This window comes from Equus caballus, chromosome 28, assembly GCF_041296265.1.
Source record: "Equus caballus isolate H_3958 breed thoroughbred chromosome 28, TB-T2T, whole genome shotgun sequence".
In the NCBI taxonomy this organism is placed as follows: domain Eukaryota; kingdom Metazoa; phylum Chordata; class Mammalia; order Perissodactyla; family Equidae; genus Equus; species Equus caballus.
The window spans coordinates 13,423,245-13,449,319 of record NC_091711.1 but is presented as its reverse complement, the minus strand read 5'-3'; the positions used below and the strand labels follow the sequence as shown (position 1 = coordinate 13,449,319).

General features: G+C 35.4%; 1 protein-coding gene across 3 annotated transcripts in view; it reads right to left on the bottom strand.

The window, feature by feature from the left end:
* The window catches only part of PTPRQ (protein tyrosine phosphatase receptor type Q), a 206,777-nt gene that overhangs the window by 39,413 nt on the left and 141,289 nt on the right, over positions 1–26,075 (bottom strand). For all 3 annotated transcript variants that reach the window (XM_070254641.1, XM_070254640.1, XM_070254642.1), the window contains 7 exons: positions 23,049–23,235; positions 19,789–20,033; positions 17,425–17,491; positions 14,590–14,748; positions 13,807–14,029; positions 12,102–12,175; positions 2,209–2,308 (listed from right to left, as the gene is read on the bottom strand). In XM_070254641.1, the coding sequence (XP_070110742.1) occupies positions 2,209–2,308; positions 12,102–12,175; positions 13,807–14,029; positions 14,590–14,748; positions 17,425–17,491; positions 19,789–20,033; positions 23,049–23,235 (1,055 nt within the window). The remainder of the gene's footprint in view (positions 1–2,208; positions 2,309–12,101; positions 12,176–13,806; positions 14,030–14,589; positions 14,749–17,424; positions 17,492–19,788; positions 20,034–23,048; positions 23,236–26,075) is intronic.

The following is a 26,075-nucleotide window of genomic DNA, read 5'->3' as shown; positions in this document are numbered from 1 at the left end:
CCATTGGTACATTTAATATAGAGAGCAAATGGAACAGATGCTGTGAACTTTTCCCCCCCTCCCTCTAGTTGTCTCATAGATTTGTCACGAAGGAAATATGCCAAAGTGGAAATGACTCGTTATCACACTGATGCTAAAAGACAACGATTGTTTCTACATATACGAAAATACATAAAAATGTATTTTGAACTGTCTCACTGACTTTTTAAAAAGATTGTAAAGTATATTATCTTTATTTAGAATCAGAAAACAGGCTCAAAAATAAAAGTCACATGAATCTGAGAATCACATAAAAGTCTTCTCATTTTAAGCCCTTTACATGCTTATTTCTCTATGACACAGTATAGTATATTACAAAGCAATATTTAGCTCTTCTATTTTTCACCTTTCAAACATTCATTATTTTATTGAGGATGATATAGAAATTATAAAATATGGTCCTTATCCTCAAGGACATTACAATTTAGTTGAGAAGCAGGATCTAAATGTAAAAAAAGCATAAAAAAAGAGAAAAAAGATTCAAACGACAGCTCACAAGACAGTAACTGATGCATTATAAAATGTTATATAAGTGATTACAACTATTAGTATTTAAAGGCGGTAAAGAAGTGTTCCAGAATGAGGAGGAGGAAGCATGTTTCTGGTTGACGGAACAAAAGCAGAGTTGTAGAAAGCCTAAGGACTGTTCAGGTGACAATAGACCCATGTGGCTGAAGAGAAGTCTGTAGGGAAGTTGTGGGGAATACAAGGGGCCCATTTCCTGCCCACATAAGGAGTTCATCCTGAAGGAAATGAGAAGTCAGGCAAGCTTTTAGAGCAGGGAAACAATATGAATAGGGCCAATGCATGCCCCTGAGGCACAAGGACCATATTGTACACAATATGTCTTGAAAAGTGCCTAGAATAATGACCTCTCACCATCTTCTGGCTGTATCTGGGAACAGTATGTGGTATAAGAAAAACATCTTTTTCAAGAGCCTTTCAAACTATCCGTCAAAATGATGATTTAAGAGATTCCAGATGAAACAGGACATGCACTGCATACAAGTTACAGAACAACATCCTTCAGATAAAATAAAAACAGAGCCCATTGAGCTACTTAGGAAATTAGTGGAATGGTTATTTTTACAAATGTAAGATCTCTTTAACTGGGCAATATACCTTATGAAACTAGAGTTTAGGATCATAAGTAAGATTTCCCCCGAGGTCCTGTAAACAACAAGTGAATTAAGAGGCCTATACTGAGATTTTGAAAGGATGCTTGGAAAATGTAGCACAGACATGTTGGTAAAGTCAGCATGTGAAAGGGTCTCACCATATAATGAAGTTGGATATCTTTAGAGTGCTGACCTACTGTAAAAATTATCACTAGTGTATAAACTTTAAAATTTAGACCTGATTGAAATATTTAAATTAAACCTATCAGAGTTATAAATTATACAAAACAATGTAGAAAGCCTGGTGCCTTCTGCTTTTGTGTTATCACTTTCCTGTCTCTCAGCTCTAAATCCACCCTTCTTTGCCCTGCTTTGTGATACTGTAGCTGCACTCTATAACATTTGTCCTTCATCACTTTCATCAATAGAGGACACTAGAGTGACCCTGGAAGACAATAGGGACAGGGAGACACTTCCCTGTGTGTTCCAGTGCTGCATTATTATTATTCATTGTGGAAGCCCAGCAGCCCACCTGGATGAGCTCTAGCTGCTTCTTAAGTGCATGGTCTCCCCATGGGTGAATGACTCCAGGTAACTTCAGCCTACCCACACCATCCAGCAAGAGTGGGCTGCTTTATAGACCAATTCCAGCCTGCCAACCCTCCAGGAATAGTGGGTAGCTTCTACTGAACAGCTCCAGCCCCTTCCCTCTGTCATATTTCTTTGCCAACTGATAGGTGATGGGCTGCATGTGCTCATGGTAGCCATTCCATGTCAACCTTGGGGGTGTTACTTCTTCTAGTTCTTAGTTCCTTTACTGTACTCTCTCCTTCAGCCTGGAGTAAGCAGCTGCTTTGTTGCACTTGCTACTTCTGGGCTCCTTAGTGTTCTCTTTTTACCCCCTTTATTGGTTAATTATTCTCTAGTTAATAATTCTTCTTATTAAATGTTTCCCATTCAAGTAACTGTTGTGGCTTCTGTCTCCTGATTAGACTGTGACTGAATAATGCCCATAAAGCATCCTAGGAGTGTAAGTACAAATAAATCTTACCTTGCAAATGCAAAGATAGCTGTTCCAAGAAGAATTATTGAAAGGATACACAAAGTGACTGAAAGAATAATCTCTACAGTTCTTTCTGAAAGTCCTTCACCTGAAGAGGAAGAAGTATAACATCACGATTAAATATTATTATGGAATACTATCTTGGGTGTCAAAACACAGAAAAAATATTTTCTTGGCATATTTCTCAAGAATGCTAATAAAATGTACAAATTGTCTTGTTCCTCTTCTTTTCCTAGATCTTCTAACTTTGGGCCTGAGTTCTTGTTCCTCTTCTGTTTTCTGTCTAAACTCACTCCCTTGGTGAGCCCATCCAGCCTCATGGTTTTAATTTTCACCCACATGATGACGACTACATAATTGCCTACTAGAGTTGTAATTAAAATTTCAAAATCAACATGTCCAAAGATAAACTCCTCTACTTCCCTCCTTGCAACTGCATCCTTCCACCTGTTAGTTGATGGCAACATCACTATTCCAGTTGCTTAGGCCCAAAACCTTGGAGTCACACTTGACTCTCTCTTTCTCTCATAGAACACATCCAAAATCTTTAAGGAAATTCTGTTGGCTTCATTTCAAAGTATATACACTTTTCACTAACAGAAACTAGGAAAACTTGGAGAGACAGTAATTCCAAAGTGGGAGTAGGGCACAAAAGGAATTCAGACATCCAATAGGGCAAAAAAGCTAAGAAGCTATCAAATTCTAATGGTATGAAAAGAACAGATCATCTTGAAGAGGTTCCTACTGGCCAAAGAGAGAACAATTTAAACTTCATAATGAATAAAAACTGAAATTGATTGAAATAAAGTTGATTATAATAATCCATGGGTTTTAACACTATTCAATGAAAGAAATAAAAAATAAACAAAAACATTAATTTGTAAAGATTGGTTATGGCTAGACTGTAACTTTCCTCACTCTAAAAATTTGTAATTAAAGGGAGAAAATTAAGCATTTTTTTCTGGGTTTCTCATATGAACTGCATGGTATGGGTTAAAAAAAATAGTCCTAGTTAAGGAGATTAAGCCCTTAATTAGGGAAGAATTCTGTTTAATAAATGTGGAAGGAGTAATAAAATTAGAAATTAATTTTTCATTCTTAATGAAATAATTGGTTCAGGTAACAATTCTAAATGTGTCTTTTATTGTTATTGTTGTTGCTGAGGAAGATTAGCCCTGAGCCAACATCTGTGCCAATCCTCCTCCACTTTATATGTGGGCTGCCACCACAGCATGGCTGATGAGTGGTGTAGGTCTGTGCCCAGGCCGCCAAAGCAGAGTGCACCAAACTTAACCACTGTGCCATGGGGCCAGCCCCTCATAAATGCGTCTTTAATGATTAGGAGACATGTTGATCAGAAATTGGATATTTGCAGGATGCCAAAATATGACCCCACAGATTATTTGCTGGTTATACCAAGGGAAAAAACAACTTTCCAATGAAGGATCATGCTGCTACCATGAAATTTACTGATAATTTTAACATCATTGAAAATGTGACAACCAGGTATTTTACACCTCCTGATGCGCGGTACTTTAATCTAGGCCCCAGCACCCATAAAGTATCACTGCCCAAAATGTCGATTGTGACTATTAAAACCTTTAGATTCTAGTTGTAATTTATAGGAAAGAAGGGCGAGGAGGAAGAAATAAAATCACATTAAGAGAAAGCAATCAGACAAATCCAGAATGTGAGACTTCTGAAGCATGCCTCATCCAGTTGCATCAATGAGTCTATGGCCTCGGCAAAGAAGAGGAAGAAGAGTATTTCTAGATTAAAAGAGATTAAGAGACATAACAATCAAAGATGATGTGTGAACCTCTTATTTGGATCCTGAGTCAAACAAACTATAAAGAAAAAAACAGAGGGTGATTTTAAAATAGTATGTGGTATTATATAATATCAAGAATTTATCATTAATTTTGATTAACTGTGACAATATAATGAAAATGTACTTAGAGAAAGAAACTAAAGTATTTTGGGGTGGAATATAATGCTTTCTGTGATTTATTTTAAAATACTTCAGAAATAAAAGAACAAATTTATAAATAAAATAAATGTGGCAAAATGTTAAAAATTTAATTAGTGGGTATTTGGGGGTTCAGTATGCTACTCAAACCTTCTGTGTCTGCTCTGTTCACCTCTCACACCTCTGCTGCCAGCATGCTGATCCAGGCCACTATTCTGTTTTGCATGAATTATTGTATGGACACCTGGTCCAATGGAATCCCTGTATCCACCTTTATCCCCTTTCTATCTATTCTCAACATAGCAGCAAGAGTAATCCTTTTAAAACATTACCTCTCTGCTTAAAATTCTCATCTCTCACAGAGAAAAGCTGAAATCCTTCCAATGGCCTATGAGATCTGGTCTTCGTAATCCTTTGGTTTCCTGTTACCTCTTTGGCTCCCTCCGCCCCCCTCCCAGTCTCTGCCTTGCTGACTCCTCTGGAGCCAGCCTGACATCCTTGTTCCTGGAACACACCAGGTCACTCTTGACACAGGGCTGTTGCATTGGCTTCTTGCTCTGCCTGTAAAAGGTATTTCCTTTGTATATCTGCCTGGGTAGCCATTTCATTACCTGCAACAGGTGCCATTTCATTACATCCGTCGAGGCCTATGCTGACCACCTCTAACAGATTGAGGGTATGTATCATTCCAAAATTCCTATGTTGAAGCTCTAACTCCCAGTGTGGCTGTGTTTGGAGTAAGGAGTTAATTAACATTAAATGAGATCATAAGGGCTGGGTCCTAATCTGATAGAATTAACATCCTTATAAGAAGAGACCCTCAAAAGCTAGCTCCCTTCCACTCACACAGGCTGAGGAAAGGCATATGAGGACACAGCAAGAAGGAAGCCCTCTGAAAGCCGGGAAGAGAGCCCTCGGCAGATCCTAAATTGATGAAACCTTGTTCTTCAACTTCTAGCCTCCAGTACTGTGAGAAGAAAAATTTCTGCTGTTTAAGCCCCCCAGTCTACAGTATCTTGTTATGGCAGCCCGAGCAGACTAAGATATGACCTATTTGATTGAAAATGACAACTCCCTCACTTCCTGCCTCCCCCTTCTACATCTTCTGCAAGCTGTTCTACTTTTTCTTATCTCCATAGCCGTTATCACCTTTTTTTTTCCACACTATATATATACATTTTATATATATACAATACACACACACATATGTAATGGATAAGAGTATATTGGGCCAGTTTGAGCCAAAAAAGAAAGCAAAGTGACAATACTACCATTAGAAAACATAAAATGCAGGTAAAATGCATTAAAGGGAAATAATTCATTTCAGTTTGATAATACTTTTCAAACTCAATAAAGATATAATTGCACGAAACTTTATCCATCAAATGGAATGTCTTCACAATATATAAAGCAAAAACTCTTGTAAGTGTAGACAACATGAACAGAAATATGGATGTCGATGATTTTAACACACCACATTTGGTCAAGTAGACATAACATGCATAATTGGATAATAAAAGAAATAAGGTTGATTTACTAGATACGTCAAACTTTTTAACCAACAGAATATATATTCTTTTTTTTATTAAATTTTTATTTTTTTCGGATGTACATCATATTTCAAGTTCTGTATACATTACATCATGTTCACCACCCGAACACACTAAGTAATGACCTTTTAACACATAATTCATTTATTTATTATCATTATTTATTGTCTGTCCAGAACGTAAGCTCCCTGAGGACAGAAGTCTTGGTTTTATTCAAAACTGTATTCCAAGTTCCGAGAATAGTACCAGGTCCATAGAAAATGCTCAATAAATATTTGCTAAATTTACTAATGAATAAATATATTGGTTTTGAAATAGATATTAAAAATTTTCAGGTTGAAGACCAAGCATTTAATGAAATAAGAATATACAAATTATTAATCGTTTATTTTAGACACAGCTATTATTGTTGAAATCAATTTTAAGGTACATGATTTATAATTTATAATTTTACTCTAAAAAGATTAAAGTCAAGTGACAAAATGAAATAGGTTAGCTATCTGTACACTATGCAGGGATTAATGTTTCATCTTTTTTCCCTGGATTGGTGCTTATGAAATGTTAACAACTTGAAAGGGTTCCTGTGGCTATTCTCCATGGTAGATGTGAATGAATCCTGAATCGTAAACAGTTTTCAGAGTTTCATGGTCGTCTAGAATCTCCAGCTAAATTTCAAAGATGCTAAAGCAGCATGTAGCTCATAAAGTATTTTGGATATACCTTTTTTATGCATTAAAATATGGATGGTTTATTTCATGAATTTTCACACATGGACTTTAGCTGGAAATGCTTGGGAAAGAAAACCTGAAGATGAATAAAGAACCGTATTTATCAGGTACTAATGAATCACTGGACCTTAGAACTCAGTGGGAAAAAAATGATTTCATAAAATGTTTTTTCAGATTAGATTACCACTTCAAAGCACTAGCCAGACGAAGTGAAGAAATGACATATAATGTCATAATAAACAACATGTAATCCTTTGGGCACGTATATTACAAAAGTACTACTAGGAAAGGACAAAATGTACCACAATTGTCAAGTACAGATTCTGCCTCACTGCTATGTATGTCCCCACAGAGCACTACCCGTACAGAAAGAAGTCACTCCTCCAAATCCTTTCATAGAAAATGGAATTCTTTCCCTTGAAAATATACACGATTCTTTTTGTAATAAGCATAAATCATTTCCTGACTAGACTTAAAATCCTAAGAAAGGTCAAATTAAATTATGTTATATTTGCATAATAAAATGTACTACTGTAATGAAGCAAATCATAATTATGAAGCATGAACTAATTTTTCATAAGCATTATCTTTTGATTGGAATTATCATTATTTAAACTCAGATATGGATCTGATTGCTTAAGCTGGTTATATGTTTCTAAGAAGCTTGAATTAAATGAGTTATAAAATTCATAGGCCAACGTCTGGCTCTTGATACAGGTGCATGTTATGTGAAAGATCTTCTCCTTAGTATTATTATAATTATGATTATGATTTTTTTAAAAGATTGGCACCTGAGCTAACAACTGTTGCCAATCTTTTTTTTGTCTGCTTTTTCTCCCCAAATCACCCCCCCAAGTATATAGTTGTATGTTTTAGTTGTGGGTCCTTCTAGTTGTGGCATGTGGGATGCTGCCTCAGCATGGCCTGACAAATGGTGCCATGTCCTTGACCAGGATCCGAACCAGTGAAACGCAGGGCCGCCAAAGCAGAGAGTGTGAACTTAACCACTCGGCCATGGGGCGAGCCTCCAATTAGTATTATTATTAATCTCAAAAGAAAACCAGTTTTTATAATAGAACTTGAGTATAAGGAGTTCTTCTCTTTCAGCCCAATACTAGTCATTCTGGATATTCAATACTACACAAAGAATTTACTAAAAGTTACTCAATTTCATAGTTCAAGAAATATAAATTAAAAGACCCTAGACAGATGCTATTTTCATACACCAGATTGGCAAAATATTAAAAGTATAATAAACAGTGGGTTCCAAGGTGTAGGGAAAAGTCACACTTACTCATTGTTTAAAAAAACAAAAAGGAATTATTGTATCTTTATGTGTAAAAGTAAAGCATTCTTATGTGTGAATGTTAACCTCAAAAAGCTAAAATGAGAAGGTAAAAAGAGAACAGCTAGAAATAATTTAAAATATTGAGAATAGAAAATGGTACAGCAAGGATAGGGAGTCTGTGGGAGCAGAAGCATCACTAAGAGTAATGAAATTGAAAGCTCCTTGGGCACTAGGAATTTGCAGGCAATGTGGTACAGTGGGTGCAACACAGCACTGACTGCAGTCACCCTGCCCAGCTCTAAAAGCTGGTGCTGCCGCGTCCTAGCTCTGTAACCCTGGGCAGGTTGCTTAAGGACTCGGTAATTCTGATTTCCTACCAATAAATTGGAGATATTTATAAACAGGAAATCATGTTATAGGGTTGTAGTGAAGAATACAGGAGTTTATATATAAAAACACCCATAAAAGTGTTGGCACATCAATAAACAAGGTTTAGTATCTTTATTAATAAATACTTCTTATTTATTCATCCATTCATTCATCTGATTTAATCTCCCAACTAGCTTATGAAGTAGGCATCATTATTCTCATTTTGGAAATAAGATTTCAGAAGTTAATTTCTTAAGTAACTAACCCAAGGTCACATAAACTCAATAAATGCCCAAACTGCCTGAAATATGCCTATCTGACTGCAAAGTCTATGAGGTTCACCGCCACATTACCACTGCCTTGTTAACATCGTAAAACTTTCACCTGTTCCTCTGGTGTCTTGGAGGCAAGTAATTCTTCGTTGCAAAAAATACATAGCAACTCCCTGTTTCTGCTTATAAGCGAGCATACCAGAATTTTTCATTGTTAGCATAGTGATTACATGAGAAGTGTTATGACAAAAGAAAACAATCACAGAATCTTTGCCATTGGGCGTAAAGTCTCCTCTTGCTCAGTTTTAATGAAGCCCTCTAAGGTACAGAAAGAGTGTCTGGTTTTCAAATCACAAGAATCACCTATAGTTAAACCTTGTAATCAAAATATTGTCTACAAGCGGTTTCCACAAACTGATGGGCCTGAGGAGGATTTTAAAAAAGAATATAAGAAGCATTCTTGTGAATTTTGCTAATAAAACTGCTAATGCTCAATCCTGAGTGAAAACAAAATCAAATAAGTTGTAAGTACTTTTTCGGATTAAAATAATGACACATGTCATTTCCCATGTTTATTCGTACAGGCCGTAAAGATTTCCTAAAGTACAAACTCGTCTTCCACCCGCTCATGCTTATCCAGCAAAGCCTTGCCTGAGCCCTTCTCACTTGGACTTCTTTTAGCCCCTTTCACTAAACTGAAACCTTTAGTTCATCCATCTATGATGACCCTTTCGCCCCTAATTTTGACTTCCAAATACCAATACCTCTGAGAGGCACAACCACTGTCAAAATGGTCTGTCTTGGAAGAAGATACCCTATACTAACTTAAAAACACAGCGTTGCGAAGGCACTTAAATCCTGGAGATTTTATTGATAGGCAGCTCAGCTTGGAGCTCATTGCCTGTGGTGTGCAAAATACCAGTGATGACTGTGCATCCACTGATGGTTTGATGACCTAGACGGGACCTGGACTTCTTTCACTGTGGTCTGAGATCACACACACACATCGGTCTTCAGCAGGCTTGCGAGGAATGTTGGGAGTCACTAGCCTGTTGCAAATGCTGGCACATATCCCAATACATGATATATTTGAGAGAAAAAAGGACTTGAACATCCTTTGTAACTTTATGATGACTCCAGGAGCATTATATCAATGCATTTTATGATTTGCTTTCCCCCATTCTCACAACCATGAACCATTCTTTGCCATTGACCGGTGACCATTACAGAAAAGATCAACTTTATTTCCTTTCTGAGTTCTTCTACTGTATCTTTCTTGGCACTGTTCTTTCTCCAAAAACTCTTATGACTCCATGGCCTTTTATTCATTTCAAATCATGGATCAGGGCCAATTCTCAAGGATTCTGTTTCATGCCTGATCCATCAGGGTGAATTTGATATCCAGAAAACCACAACATCCAATAGCAAGATAAAAAACTAATGTGAGGACAGAAATTGATGGTGTCAAATCCATTAACCCACAAAATGACTGGGCTACTTTGCTAGTCATTCAGAAATTCTGCTCCAGTGGTGTACTCCATACTCCAAATCTGAACACCTCATTTCACCACAACTGAGGGTTGCACAGCTAGCAATTTCCTCCACTGTTTCCTGCCACTGTTTTACTGCCTATAACTGACTACCTAGATAGCAGAACTCCATGTAGTCAATCCAGAATTAGCATTACAGGGCAGAAGCCTAATACAAAGCCCACGGAAGACCACTCTAAAGAGGAGCCTTCAGGCCGTCCTTATATCAGGGGTCTATAAATAATATACAAACTCTGAAAAATTGGATCATAGATACATGGGACCCTTCCTTGTCACTACCCGTTACCACCCCACTGGCTTTCCACCTACCGCACCCAGTCTGTGTTTCACCAATCCCTCCTTCCCTTCCCTAACCTTGGCAGGATCGTGTCCTCTGCCCTTCCTTCCACATCTTACATCCCTCTAGGCCCCTGCTGTTACCGGGGCACACAAACATTAGCCCCTGGATGAAGGGGTGGTGCTGTTGTGATTCCAAGAAGGAACCAGAGAACTGACAGTGTGTTTCTGCTACCTTCTAGAAGTAATTATTGTATCCCACTACCTTGACTGTGAGAGAAAGGGAGAAAAAGAAGACCATTGCTGAGGAGCACCTTGAGACTACCTGCAGGCTAAGTGCTGGATGAGGCCTACCCTTGACTAGAGGGAAGCCATTTTGTGGAATCTGAGGAATCACGTCCCTGTGCACCATGGTACCTGTTGCCTGGCTTTTCCCATTTTTCATTCCTCTTACCCCGGATGTCTCAACCTCACCTCTCAGATAACTGACTGAGCATGCTGTTCTCACATCAATAATCTGTATGATACCAGCAAGCACACAACAAACAACACAGGCAAGGAGATTTCTTCTTACTACTTCTCCTACAAAATGTCATCTCCCTGAGACATATGAGCTATGCATTTTGTCTGTGTGTCTTAGCTTCCCGCAGTAAACACACTAGGATCGCTATTTAGCTGCAATAATCGTTTCTGAATGCTGTAACCTAAGGGACATTATCTGGTGCCATCAAGACATTTCCATTACTGTGGTGGTATCAGAGTATGATAACCTCAGCTATCAAATGAAGAAATACTTAACAATTTCAAAACCACAAATCTAGACAGCCAATTTTAAAATGACTGAATTATTGGGTAAAATTAATCAAAACAGTGGCTTTATGGAACTAGGCAGCATGGCCAAAGACATTTATATGTTCTTCTTCTATAAACATTTATGTAGGACCACATGCCCCTTCTTAATTTCTTCAAAATCCAAACTTTCTTCAACTAAGTGGAGGCTGTAGAAGCTGCTTTTTATACAATTAATATTCTATAGCCAAATGAACATTTCTAATTGAAAATGGTGGAACAATCTCTCATCTTCCAGCCACAACTCTCACTGAAATTACTGCAGCTCACGATATGCTGTGGATCTGAGCAACACACAAATGTCCACATTCTCAGAGCTCCATGCAGAGGAAATAGGAAGTTGTGATCTGCTCAGAGAAATCCTAAGGAAATAATTTCTCCTGAGGAAGTATATTTCTCAATATACTTTGATTACTACCCAAAAAGAATCTATTAAGCATTTAAAATTGTACTAACTATAAAATATTAATATCTTTACATACGTTGTTTTACTTAAATCTTTCCAGGGAGACACCATTATCACCGTTTTCCATATAAGGAAGCTGAGATTTATGGAAATTAAATTATTTTCTCAAGTGATGGAGCCAAGGTTTGAATCCAGGTGTAAATCCTGTATTTGTATTGTAACGGTTATGAAATCTGAGATGGAATCCTGGCAGAGCCACTTAATCACTTAATCTGGGCCTTTGTTTCCTCATCTATAACCTTAGCATCTAACAGGGTCTCTCAACCTCAGCACTATCGACATTATGGGATAGGTTATTCTTTGCTGGAGGAGCTGTCCTATGCAATCTAGGACCTCCAGCAGCATCCCTGGCCTCTGCCCACTAGAAGCGAAAAGCTTGACCTCCACAGTTCTGAAAACCAAAAATGGCTCCAGACATTGTCAGACGTCCCTGGAGAGTAATCTAGAAATGAATTTATGCTTGAGAATGTTCAGTCATGGATTATTTCATTTACTAATGAATATTACAACAGTGATTAGTATGTTGAGATTGTAAATGAAATTAAACTGCAAAATATGTCTTACCTAAAGTCTTAACAGGATCAGAGTAATCAGAGTCTGTAAACTGTCCCATGACATTTGTGGCTCTAAATTTAAATCTATGAAATAAAAAAAAGCGAAAATGAACAATTTGCAAGCCATATGACTATTTTCTATGAACAATTTAACAGATAGCTATGAAAAATGTACAATTTCATTCAAGACAAAATAAATTTACAAGATGTAAACTTGGTATACTATCTTTAAGTGAGATAAGCAAACATCCTGTACATGGACCTCGTGAACTTCATGAGAGCCAGACTCATGAGCAGTCAGCAGGTTAATCTGATAAAGCAGAACACCTCCCTCATAGATTCGTTTGGGGGAAATGATTTAATGTCTTTATGAAAGTGTGTTGTATAAACATACTTTATAAATATAAAGCATAATAACTGTTATATCTCAACCACCTTTGAAGATACCAGTGAACCAGATTTAGAATGGTCATACAGAATTTAGTTTGTTCACATGTAAACAAATTAAGAACAATGCTTCTTAACTCTGTGTGGTACAGCTGACTTTTCACATTCTTTGCTTTTATGACACATGAAATAGAAAATGGGTGCAGAAGAGAACCAATCTTAAAAATCACTGCATGAGTCTAACATGAGACAACCAAAATTTGCCTTATTTAAAAACTATAGGCATCCAGGCGTTTTAAAATATAAGACCAATTTACGTTAATAAATTGCACTGCACAATTTAAGTTCTACTTTTCTCAAGTTCTTAAAATTTTATTGATTATATAAAGAGTCTGGGGAAAATATGCAAAATAAATAATACTTGAATATTAAACTTTGTGGTACATCATTTTCATCTGTCATATGTATGAAGACTAAATTTCAGGAAATAACTTGGTAACCAAAGTAATTGTACTTAATAATACATGATAGAGCATTCTTTTTCAAATGCCTAACTTTTCTAATGTTAACTTGGCCTAGGATATTCATCAAAGAATTAATAATGCTGTAACTAGCAGGCAAAACTGAAACTAATTGCATTTTTCAAATTTAGTAGTAAAAAGTATATTTTGTAAATTAAATAATTAAAAAAATTTTTAAATTGTATTCTTATAAAAATAGTGTAGTCAATTTAACAGAAGAAAATAATCAATTTAGCAAAGCATTTAATAAAGTCAAAATGTCAGCATTGGTTTTTAATATATTAGATTATTATGATCTACAAAATGCCAAGTGTTATAGTGAATTGTAAAGATTTCAATCACTCATTTAGATGTTTGATGGTACAAAGAGCAGAAAATTATTGCTATGACTGAGGGAAACTGAAGCCATCATTAACCAAAAGACTAGGATCGTGTTTCCAAAGACCTGTACATTAGCATGGCAACATAATGAGTGAAAAACACAAAGCACTACACATTAGTCACATTGTCCTCTACAGAAAGAATTAAATTCTTCTACCTATGTTCTCCAATTGCACATTTTTCATCTTGTCCTTATGTCACTTATATCAAATCATAATTACTTTTAAGCTAGCCTGCTCTTGCTATAGAACTATACATTTATGGGATGTAAGGACAATGCCTTGTTGATCTTTACCTTGTATCAGGTCATGATACATTATGGATGCCCAGTGCTTACTGGAAAGATGAAAGGATGGGTAGATAGATGGTTGAAAGATGTCAACTAGCTTGTTAACATGATGCATAGTAAGCATAAACAATACTTACAAATATTGCTTTTTTGGTTTCAGCGGCCCATTGCAAATTTTGTCTTCATTGCCAGGAATCATACATGCATTATCAGCACCAATGATGTAGATTTCTTCATTGCCACTGAACTTTGTCTTTCCTTCTGTACATGGGGGGTTAGGAAAGCCTTCATTTGTAAAATATGGCCTTGGTTTATTAAAGTATGCATCATACCACTTTGTTACATTTCCATCATGCTGAGCTGCTTTCAGAAAAAAAGAATAATGATTACAAGTAATATATGAATGTATTTTCACATTTATAAAAAGTTTTTCTATAATTGCATGAGGAAAATCTGGATGCAACATCTGTCACTCTATGAACCACCAGGGATGATTCAGCTGATCTACCTGGATAAGCAGGCAACCCTATCCTTTCCCATCACACGTGAATCTATAGGCATTACTGTAGAGGACGGCTTCCCAGGAAGAGAAAGAACATCTCTCAGTCAAGGGTAACTCGCTTGTTCACACCTCCAAAGATGCTATCAAGACCCTATCTTGCCAACATCAAAATAATCCTATCAGCATATAGAATAAATAAATCATATATTTTAACTATGCCTTTTCTTATTTTGGTAAAATATTTTAGGTCTAAATTAACGATTAGTATAATTAATGATAATACTGACAATCTATTAAGCTCAAGAGTTGTGTGATAATCAGGAGTCAGCCTTAGATTACTAATTTTGAACTGACATTTTTTAGCATTTGGTAATTCACATTCTACAATTTAACAAGATAAGCTGACATCTGATGATACCTCCTGCTTCTGCCACAAGCACTTGTACATTTTTAATTGGTCCATGATCATCGTTGTAGTAACATATTGGCATTCTGATTGTGATTGTTGTGGAAGTCACCAGCAGTTTCCCTGTGGCATCATAAATAGGGATGGGCTTGGTTTTCGGTCGTGCTGGAGCTATACACAAAGAAGAAATATCACTACCATTGATTGATTGTTTCTGAAGAGAAGAAAAACATTTAAAATTCTCATTTCATGCAGGTAATTTACAGATAAAGTGAGGACAAACATAAATAACAAAAGAAACAGAGTTTTGCTTGGATACAGCAGATTTAGCAATTATTATCTCCTGATGGTATAATTATATATTTGAGACTTGCCTGAGATAATGGGGCGCAGGTGTGATTTTTCAGGCATCTGACTCCTCTTCACATATTAAAAAAATTTAAATTATATATGCTTTCAGTCATATATAATTTTCATAAATGCATTAAATTATACTAATATTTTAGTGGATTTTTTTCTTCTTTTACTTCCTTTAGCTGGTTCATTAATTTCTATTCTAATCACACCAGCACCACCCCCCCACTGTTGATCCATGCCAAATATAAGGATGACACCCTCCCATATTTTTCTCCACATTCACATAATCATATAAAAATACATAAAGTCATACATAATGGATTCTTCTCACTGTTTCATCTTTTTTAAATGGGGCTATATTACATATTATGATTACTCCACATATTGCTTTTCTTGCGTAAACATGACTCGTGTAAGTCTTTCCAAGTCACTAAGCACAGGGCTAACTCATTATTCTTAATGACTATGTTGTATATCATGGTGCAACCACACCATATTTATTCAATCCTTCATCTAGTAATGGAAATTCACTTGTTCTTAAGGTTTTGAACATTTGCTGCAATAATTAGCCTTATAGGTTAGCTTTATTTATTGATTCTTTTATTTCTATGGAATAGATTCCCAAGAGTAGAATTTCTGGAACAAAAAATATATGTATTTTTAACTTTAATACATATTGCCAGAATAATTTCTAAAAGTGCCATGATATTTCATGTTAATTCATACAAATATGTCCATAATCAATGTTTGTAGAAGCTCTGCTTGTTTTGTTTCACCTTATAGCTATGTATACTAGCTATTTGAGCATCAGTAAGTTGCTTAATCAAAATTCAATTACCATATTTATTAAATTTTTTTTAAAATCCTCTCAATTATGTCATAAAATTGGCAACAGTATTTGCATTTTATAGATGAGGAAATGGCCTTTTGTCACATAGCTATAAAAGGGAAATATCAAGATTTGAGCCAAATCTTTTTGACTTGATCCTTCAGCTCACTCCTCTGAAACATACGGGCTGTAATGTCATTCGATGTGTAGAAAGTTTATTGGGAGAAATATCTGTGAAGAATAAAGGGACAGGGAGCAGGAGTAGGTGGTGAGAGCCTTTAGACCAGAGATCACGTGTCTGACACCTGTGAACGAGGAGAAGGAAGGAAGGATTAAGTAGGAAGAACCTGAGTTTTCAAAGAGTTCTGGGAAACTCTCAACAAGGCCACTGGGGAGTCCCCAAGAAAAGGTTTCCAGTTAGAAGAATCTGGCACTGCACGTTACTAGCCAACTTGATTTTATCTGTCAAATGCAAATTTAATGAGACTACTATTAAGTCAATGCCATTCCACGTCACTAATAAAATCATGCATATTTGTACATTCCAAACACATAACTTATCAATTAAAAGAAAATAATTAATACTTATAAATAATATTACAATTATATAAACTACTCATTGATGAAAAGATAAAATTTATCAGCTTCATCTGACAGTGAATATTTCTTATTCTTAACAGTACTGGTTTCTAGGCCTCGTCTTAAGAGTTTTTCAAATATAATCTCTTTTAATCCTCACAACAATCTATGAGGTAAAAACTAATATTATCTCCATGATAGAGGTTAAGAAACTTGCCCAAAGTCAAACTGATATCAAGCGGCCATCCATGATTCAATCTCAGCAGTCTGAGCCCAGACTCAGCCTGGAGCAGGCACTTTAATCACTGTGCTCTGCTGTCCTTCCCAAAGATTGAGAAAAGTTACTTTTTGATTTAAAAAGAGAATAATTGGGTGGAATTCTACTAAAGATTCATACGTTTCAGTTTTTTATCTCTCTGCAGGTTTTATCACAGATTTTTAGAGAAATGACACAATTGCATGCATGTTTTCAGTCTCAGGAAGAGAAGAAACCTTGAATGAATGAATGGTCCTAAACTCTTAAAAATCTTTTGGGGACTTTTTGAGGGGCAGGAGGCCTCCGAATCTTAGTCATAGTTTCTATGAAAAATATCTGTCAGAATAATGGATTGATTAGATCCACTTTATAGTCAGAATCATAAAGTAGAATATATGGTAATTTGGTAAACACTATTTGATTACCTGAAAAGAATCTGACTTTCAAGATAAACAAAGATCAGTCAAGGAATCTAATTAGAACTAGCCAAAGTCTAGTTATGGGCAATTTAAAGGGTGTTTTCTTTTCAATAAAATTAAAAAGCCTAAAATAACAGGCTATAAAATGTGTCTTGGAAAAGTTTAAATTTAGAAGAAAAGAAATATAAGATAAATAGCAGGTGGGCATTCTCTTTATTTAACATGGTAATTTGTATCATTATTTAGACTTTTAATTATAGCTTTAACAAGCATACATTACTACTTAATGTGTCTTATTATATGCATACACATCACTTAAAATCTTGACTTCATCCTTAACTCTAATACAGAATACAAATTACAATTAAGAAAACAGCATTTCGCAGGAAGGCATCTCATGTATGTACCTTTAATATCCATGGTTATTCTCATCTGAACCTTTGGCCCTGCACCAGCGCTATTGATCGCATAAATCTAAAACAAAGAAACATCTTGTTGCTATTTTCAAATTACTGCTTATGTGTATATATAATTATAGTTATATGTAATTTTAAGATGATTCCATTTTTAAAGACAACTGCATCTAGTCTATTAGTTATATTTTTCTTGCACTCACTTAAATGAATACAGTATTTAGAGGAAGACTATTTAACCACAAAGTAATTCTTAAAACTGATATTACGGTACTAAACCCTGAGAACAAAGACTTAAACAGCCCGATCACAAAGCCCACGAAAGGATGTGGCTTCAATTTGAATCCGTAGGAAGAAAGAGCAGAAAGCCACCATGTCTACACTCTCCATCTATTCTAACATCTGTTCCTTCTCTCTGCAGCTAGGTAACTCAGGCTTTCTTTAAATCCATATTCAAGATCCTCTTTTTTTCCTTCTCTGAGATGAAATCCTATTCCTTCAGCCTCCCAGTTTTCCTGTATTAAATCATCCCTCTGAAAGTTGGCCTTTATGCCCTTTTTCACCCCTGCCCCAAAGTATCTGAAGCTATAACCTGCGTAATGCAGCATATACACATAAAGCATTTCTGTTTGTATATACAGGGTGATTTACACAAATGGAAATCCTTTCAATTAACCTTGCGCTTAGGACGCTGTAGACACAGAATCTTCTTTTATTCACTTTATCTTGCTGTATAAAATAAAGACTACGTACTTGGCCAATTTTGTTATATTGATAAATACGATTCAGAACATATCTTTACTGAAATTAATTAAATTTGTTTTATATATTAGCTGCCCACTCTTCACACTATGGACGCTTTGGAAGTGTTTTGATTGAATCAAAATTATAAAATATATGATGTGGTAGGTACAGTAAACAGGCCAAGCCCATAAAATGTAGTTTAAAAATGTCTAAAAGAAATACTTATTGGAGTATGTAAATTTCAAAAAGGAAGCAATCAAAATGAAAAATGATGTTATGGAATACTTGATTATGTTTATTTCTTTATGGTACAACCTAACCTTTAAGTGAGATAAATGAAAAAGTTAGGCAGTGCTTCTCAAATCGCAGTGTGCAAAGAAGGCACGTCAAACCCTGTTAAAGGAAGATAGGTTGTGATTCAGTAGGTTGGGGCAGGTGCAAAAGTTTTACATTTCTAATAAACTCTCAGGTGTTCAGGATGCTGTAAATTGCACTTTGCAAACAGAATATTCATTTATTTTCTTTAAATTACAAATTAGTTGTACATTGTCATATTTCCTATTTGTTCTTTTATTTCCAAAAGCCAAAACTGGTACAGCACTCACCATAACTATTAATATTTAATACTTACAAAAATCCTATAAAAGAACTTACTATTCCTATTACTAATTTTTCAGATAAGGAAACTGTGGCACAGATTTGAAGAAACTGCCCAGATAGAAACTAGTAGAAACTAGGATTTGAACCTAGATCAGTTCATTCTCATAACCACCACCTTCTCTCTAACAGATTTTTCACAATGATGGTCCACTTAATGGTACATGGAACAAGAATCCTAGCAAGACAGATTATACAATAAGCTATAAAGTGAGTGAGGGAAGGAATGGATATATATATACAAATTATTAATGAGAGTGTTCTGATATAATCATAAAGAGTTGGTAGGAGGATTACTTACTAACATTCTTGAATGTTTAGGGTGGATTCTGTGTTCTTAAAAGACAATCCTCTGAATCATATAATTCTATTTGAAAATTCCAGGACATGCTACAAAAATAGTCAAAGGGTGGAACAAATTGTGTGTGTGTGTGTCTGTGTGAATGTACATGAACTCACATACATATTTACTTTCCAAAATGGATAATTTAGAATTAAAATATAAAATGTTCTCAGCTTTCAGTAATAGTTGTGTGAAATGTATGTCAATTTCAATCATGTAAATAGTTATTGCTGCCCTTTGCTTCGGAAATTTCCTTTCCATTTTCCATTTATACTCACACATTAACAGTTTCCCTTTAGGCAAAATGACCTCTTTCTATATCACTTCTCTTTTGCTTTTAACATGCATTTTCTTACACCCTTATTTTATTTCTGGATTTCTACTATAATTATGCAAGTTTTTTTGTCATCTACATATTTTGATAGGACGTACTTTTATAACAGGAAATCAGCAATTTCATTTCTCTAAACCTATTTTCTGTTGGCATGTCTAAAACGATCCCACAAAAAGATATGAAAAATGTAGTGTGTACGTAAGCTGCAGTGGTTTTGAATGCTGAGTTTGTAAACTGACTTTGTAAAATAGGTAAATAATTAAAAGCTATGAATACGTACACTGATATTGTATGTATGTCCACCTTTTAGTCCTTCTAACACAGCAATGACGGATGTGTCAGTTTTCTGGATAATGCTGAGATTGTGAATCTGGAAGGCAGTAGGGTCATCTTCTCTGTAAACCAAAGCTTGATATACTTGGATGTTTCCATTGGGTTGAGAAGGAGGAAGGAATGTTAACTGGAATTTTGTAACTTCGTCTGGTATCTTCTGAAAGGTCATGTTGTTAGGTGGATCCTTTGGGACTAAATGCAATAATTAGCAATTAAAATTTTCTAGAAGTTTGTGCTCTTCTTGATCTCCATATAAAACTTATTTGCTTCAAATTTCTGTTTACAAAGAGTATTACACAGGTTATTTAAACTATATATTAATATTCTTAATTAATATATTAAACTATATTATAGAAACAAGCAAAATGGATGATGCATTGTAGAATCATTGACACCTATGGGTCACAGAAACCACAACAGGGATCCAGTTCGTCTGCTTATTTATTTACTTTCAATAGCATTTACTTTTATACAGAATACATCTCTCTGATTTTTCAAACTTACTTAAAGATAATATAGATTCAGAGGAAGTTGCAAAAATCATACATACAGTCCCCTGTAAACATCCCCCAGTTTTCCCTGGTGGTGACATCTTATGTACCTGAGGTTTAACATCAAACCTAGAAACTGACATTGGCACAATACAGTTAGCTAGACTACAGACCTTATTCAGATTTCACCATTTTATCATGCTTGCCCCTATGTGTGTGTAGTCCTTGCAATTTGATCCCATGTATAGATTCCTGTAACCATCACCAGAAACAAGATACAAAAACTGCTCCATCACCATGAAGAACCTTCCTCCAACTATCCCCTTGTACTTGCACTTCATGCCTCCCCACAACAGTAATCATTCTCCATCTCCATAGTTTTGTCATTTTAAGAAAAACAATAGCATAATGACCTTGAAGTCCATCAGGGTTGTTGTACATATCAATAGTTCATTCTTTTTCTATTGCTGCATAATGTTCATTTTATAGATGTACCAGAGTTTGTTTAATCATAGAAAAACATTTGGGTTGTTTCCAGTTTTTTTATTATTAATAAATCTGCTATTAACATTCATATACAGATGTTTATGTGAACATAAGTTTCCAATTCTCTGTGGTAAATGCCCAAGAGTGTAATTGCTGGATCATGTGATAAGTGCATGTTTAGTTTTTTAAAAGATTACCAAACTATTTTCCAATGTGGCTACACCCTTTTACGTTCCCACTAGCAATGTTTAGAGAGCCAGTCTTTCTGCATCTTTGCCAGCATTTGGTGTTATCACTATTTTTAAAGTTATTATTTTATCTGTTCTAATAGATGCATAGTGAGATCTTACTGCGGTTTTAATGTGGATTTCCCTAATAGCTAATGATGCTGAAAATCTATCTTATCATGAGTTTATTTGCCAATCATATCTCCTCTTTGGTGAAATGTCTGTTCATGTCTTTTGTCAAATTTCTAATTAGATCTTTTTAAGTGTTGAGTTTTGAGAGTTCTTTATATATTCCAGATATTCCAGTTTATTTTTGTTAAATAAAAGTTAGCCTAACATATAACTAGCTAAGTATTAATACATTATTATGAAAGAAAATGATATACGTGAGGATAAGATCATTTTATGAATATAGGACCTAGTTCTTGCTTTACTATATAATTAGTGTTCTTTACATAAACGGCTGATTGAATGAATATATGTATTTTGATCAAATTGAAATGGATATATTCTTCCATTCTAAGTAACGAATCTCCATGAAGAAGGCTTTTAATATTTGCTTGTCAATAGCTCAGATGCTCAAGCTTTATTTTCTTGCAATCATCTTTATACATAGTGCCCTGTGGCAAGCAAAAACAAAACTGAGAAAAGAAAGAAAGAGGAACAGATAAACATGTTATTGTGTCAAATATCACATTTTAAGTGGAAAAATGCATAACTAAAATAAAGGTTAAATGGGTTCAACACATTTTCACAACATTTGCTGTTATACATTTTTACAGTACATGAGAAATACTTATTTTATGAGACGTTTTTCTAAAAATAGAATTAGGTTTAAAGTTGGATAAGTGAAAGAATTCTCTAAGTGCTAGAAAGAACTTCCTATCTTCCAAATATCTTTGGTTTTACATCTAAAATTCTATTCTTAGAGGTTTAGGAAAAATTTATTAAATTACAACATCCTTGGGAGAGGTGGCATATTAAAATTTGCAATCAACGCTTTATGGTATGAATGTGAATAAGTTCAGCAGCATCTTTCCTCACAGATGAGTAGAATGAGGGAGAAGTGCAAAAAGTACAATAATAAAACACATACCTGGGATACACGTGGCAGCAAAGTGGAAAAACGTGGAATTTTAAGGTGTTGAGGATAAGATGTACCTTTTCATTTAGAACTCTAACTTTATAGACAGTAGAGTATATAACATAAGGAAAAGACTAGCTAAAAATATGTTTACCTCCTACACTTACCTTACAGATAGCAACAAAGAAACTATAACAGCACATCCCTTCATGTGCTCTTTCCAAAGATACATCTGGTGGCAAAGAACATCAGGAGTCTGAAGGAGGGCGGGGCAAGCGAGTTCTGGGATGTTGACTTTCCACAGTTAATTCTGATTGGTACAATCTTATTATTCATTCAGACCCTGTTCATAGGAACTTGAGGAAATCTGTATAGATTCTGTTATTTATCATATAGATTATAAAACATGTTAATAAAACATGTCACTTAACTAAGTGAAGAAAACAGATATGGCAAACACGACCTAGATTCTAATGTTGAAGTCCAGATTACTTAACAATAGAGTATTATTACTTTAATGTGCATTGAAATCATGGGTCACAAATAACTACAATGAAATTTTTAGGTGAAGCATTACAGGCCATAGACAATTGGAAAAATCATGTCTTAGGCAAGGTAACTCAATTTCTGAAACATTTAGTGTGTAAATAAATGCAAACAAAGTACAATTGGGTACCTTGTTATGAACTAATTTGATTGTGTATTTACAAAGACTGATTGTTCTACATAATTCCACCTTGCTTTGAAAATGTGAATGGAAACCTTCATTTTTGTCAATCACAGTGAGTCACTGAATTTTGTATTTAAACGCTTTAAAAATTTTCGTAACACTTACCCTTTGAGGGTGGGGTGTGAGAAAGTGTAAAAAAGACACCAAACTTTCGGTTAATTTTTAGCAATGATGAAAAATATGCCTTACCTGATTCTAAAGTAGTAACAATCACTTCAGAACTCGACTTTCCATCTACATACGCAGCAGTAATGTTTCCGGTGAACGCTGTGATCACCACGGAATACCTTGTGAATATTTTCAAATCTTTAATTTCTATGGTGTTATTTTCTTCATTTGATTTAATTAAGGAAATATTAAATTCATCAGTATCTACCTACAGGAAAAAAGTAGGCAACAATGAATGGAAGCAGCACTTGAGATACAAATCACTACAAAACAACAACACAAAGCTACGCGGGATATATTTATCTAGCCAAAATTCAAATTATTACTATTATTATTATTATTTTACAGTCAGATTGTCCTGGGAAATCTAAAGTGCTACTTAACAGTATTATTTTGACAAATGAAAGTAAAAGAAAAAAAAGCCAATCAACCAACCACCATCAATCATCCCACCCAATAAACAGGCAGAAGTCGTCTCTGTAGTCCGTGAACCTCTACTTTGTACTCCAATGTTTTACAGGAGAAAGATAGGTTTTGGTGTCCAACCGTCAAGCGTTCTAACGCCAACTTGGTTACTTAACAGCTTCTGTAGCATTTGACAAGTCACTTATGCTCTCTGTGTCTTACTTTCTGTGTATGTATAATTGGGGTAATAAATCTACTTATAGTGATTTTGTTGAGATTTAGAAAAAATAGATCTGAAGTAGCTGCATAGAGATTTTGATTTTTATTTTTACCATAACCCACAAAAAGGAAATATATTTGTAACATAATTCAGGATATATGTATGTGAGTGTGTGTGTGTGTGTATACACTCATATATATTTCTTTATAAGTAAAAAATGATTTTCAGAAATACAACTTCTTTCTGAAATGCACTTTGATATTTTTCTGCTCTTTTTAATTTTACTCCAGTTCATTTAAAAATGCTGGTCATGATGGCAGTTTGAAAAACTCTGACCTAGCACTTCACATGCACTGGGTAAGGAGTTGATTAACTGTGGATGTCATAATTATTACATGTGCACAAATGAGTATCCTTAGGTATATTTAAATATAGCCATATAATTTTTTCAAATATAGTTTATCTCTGATGGAGAATCTGGCCTATTCACCATAGGGATTAAACATAGCAAAAAATTTCTAGCGGTAGGTAGTAGAGCTTTTCCTGAGATGAACATCAAAAAATTTGAAATCTTATTATGCGTGCTCTCTCAGGTTTGTGGTTGTGCCATGGAGTCATCGAATCCTAGCGCCCTGTGGACAGCAGAGTAGAACCCTGCCTGGACTTTTTGCACCATCCTCTCCCCTTCTGGCGCTCGATCAGACAGTGCTCCCCTGCTGTTCATAGGGTTTTCAAGGCCAGAGTGGTGGAGGGAGATGTTCCACTTCTCGAAAGTGGTAGAAAAACAAGTCAGCTTAGAAATCCAATTGATCAGGCACATGTACTCACTGGTAGGAAGTGTGTGTATGTTTAATTAGTTGTCAACATTTAAATATCACATAAAAATCTGGCTTTTAAAATTTTCCTTAAGACTAAGCTTCTATTCATGCTGGGTAACAATTTTCTAGAGATGAGTGACAGGTGACTTCTGTAATGGGGCAGGGGTCTCCAATTCATCACCGCCCACCCACTTGACTTCACTTTGATGGCTCCTTTATGTTGCTTGCCTGACTACTATCACTATTTGAACTATGATTTTACAGAGTTGAGGTGAATTCCTTACGAGCCCATAACTACTTAGGAGCTGAGATAGGATTTGCCCCCAGGTCTTTCGAGAACTCTCTGCACTACCACAGGTCATTGGGCCTGATCTCATAAAGTGAAATTAAACTACTCCAATGCCTTCCACTAAAACAATGGAGAACAAATATCAAGTAGTAAAAATATGACATGGCATGTATATAATCCTCTAGATCTTAAAAATATTGAATAAAGTTCAAAAACATGTTGGGTCCTCGAATACAGCATATGCAAAAATTCATTATCTGTCTTCACTAAGCCTACTCCGCCTTCATTATTATTACCCATTATTCACCCGCATGCCCAGGACTGAAACGTCAGACTTTGTTGACCCATCATCTGCCTTCAATCAGTTTCAAGTTTGTTGCTCGTATTATATTTGATCACCTATTATTATTATGAAATGTCTCCCACCGTTTTTGAAGTGTGGTGGTTTTACATACAATGTCAGTTATTAGACATTTGGTCTATTTTCTCTCCTTTTCCTGCCCCGCCTGCCCCCTTCTGCACCTGGCACACCCTCTTCATTTCTCAAGTACCAGAACAAATTTATCCTGTTCTGTGAAAGTCTCCTCTTTATCCTACATCCCCCATAACACGAACTTACTTACTTTGATAGTTTATATTCTGAAAAAGCTGCATACTGCACACTCATTGTAGGGAATAGAAGATACTCAATAAGCATTTATTAAGTAAAAAAATAAAGGGACAATGAACAAGGACCACAAAATGCATTAATTTCCAGTAGAATCATCCAGGAAGATATCTGCACCCATATCTCTTCATTTAAGATTGTCAATTTTTGCTTAATTTGAGTTTTTTAAGGGAAGAGTTTTATGTCTTTGTGGCTGGTATTTGGCAAAGCCAAGGCTGCAGCCTAAGTCCTAAATTCAATGACGTGTGTTCTTCCCTGGCCTGGCAGCCAATGACTCTTGAAGGTAGTTATATATTCATGAAATGAGCTGCAGATAAGCTCTACAAAGACAGTGACCACATCATTCTTGTTCATGTCTACGTATCCAGAACCTAGCACAATGCTGGCATGTTGGATGTATTTAAAAATGTGTGTTGAATGAATGAAGGAAGGAACTAAATGACTACTTAGTTCCAAGAATCCCAGGAACAGTGAGAAGTCCTACAATCTGTTTGATTTCTTGCTATCTTTGATCCAAAGGGGTTTTGGTGAGCATATATTTCAATTTGGCAATTTTTTTTGCTAGTTGATGACTTTTCCTTTCTCTTATCACACCATTGTCTGCTGGTCTTAGCTAGGTCTTCACTATTTAAGAAGTTGTTTATGGTCT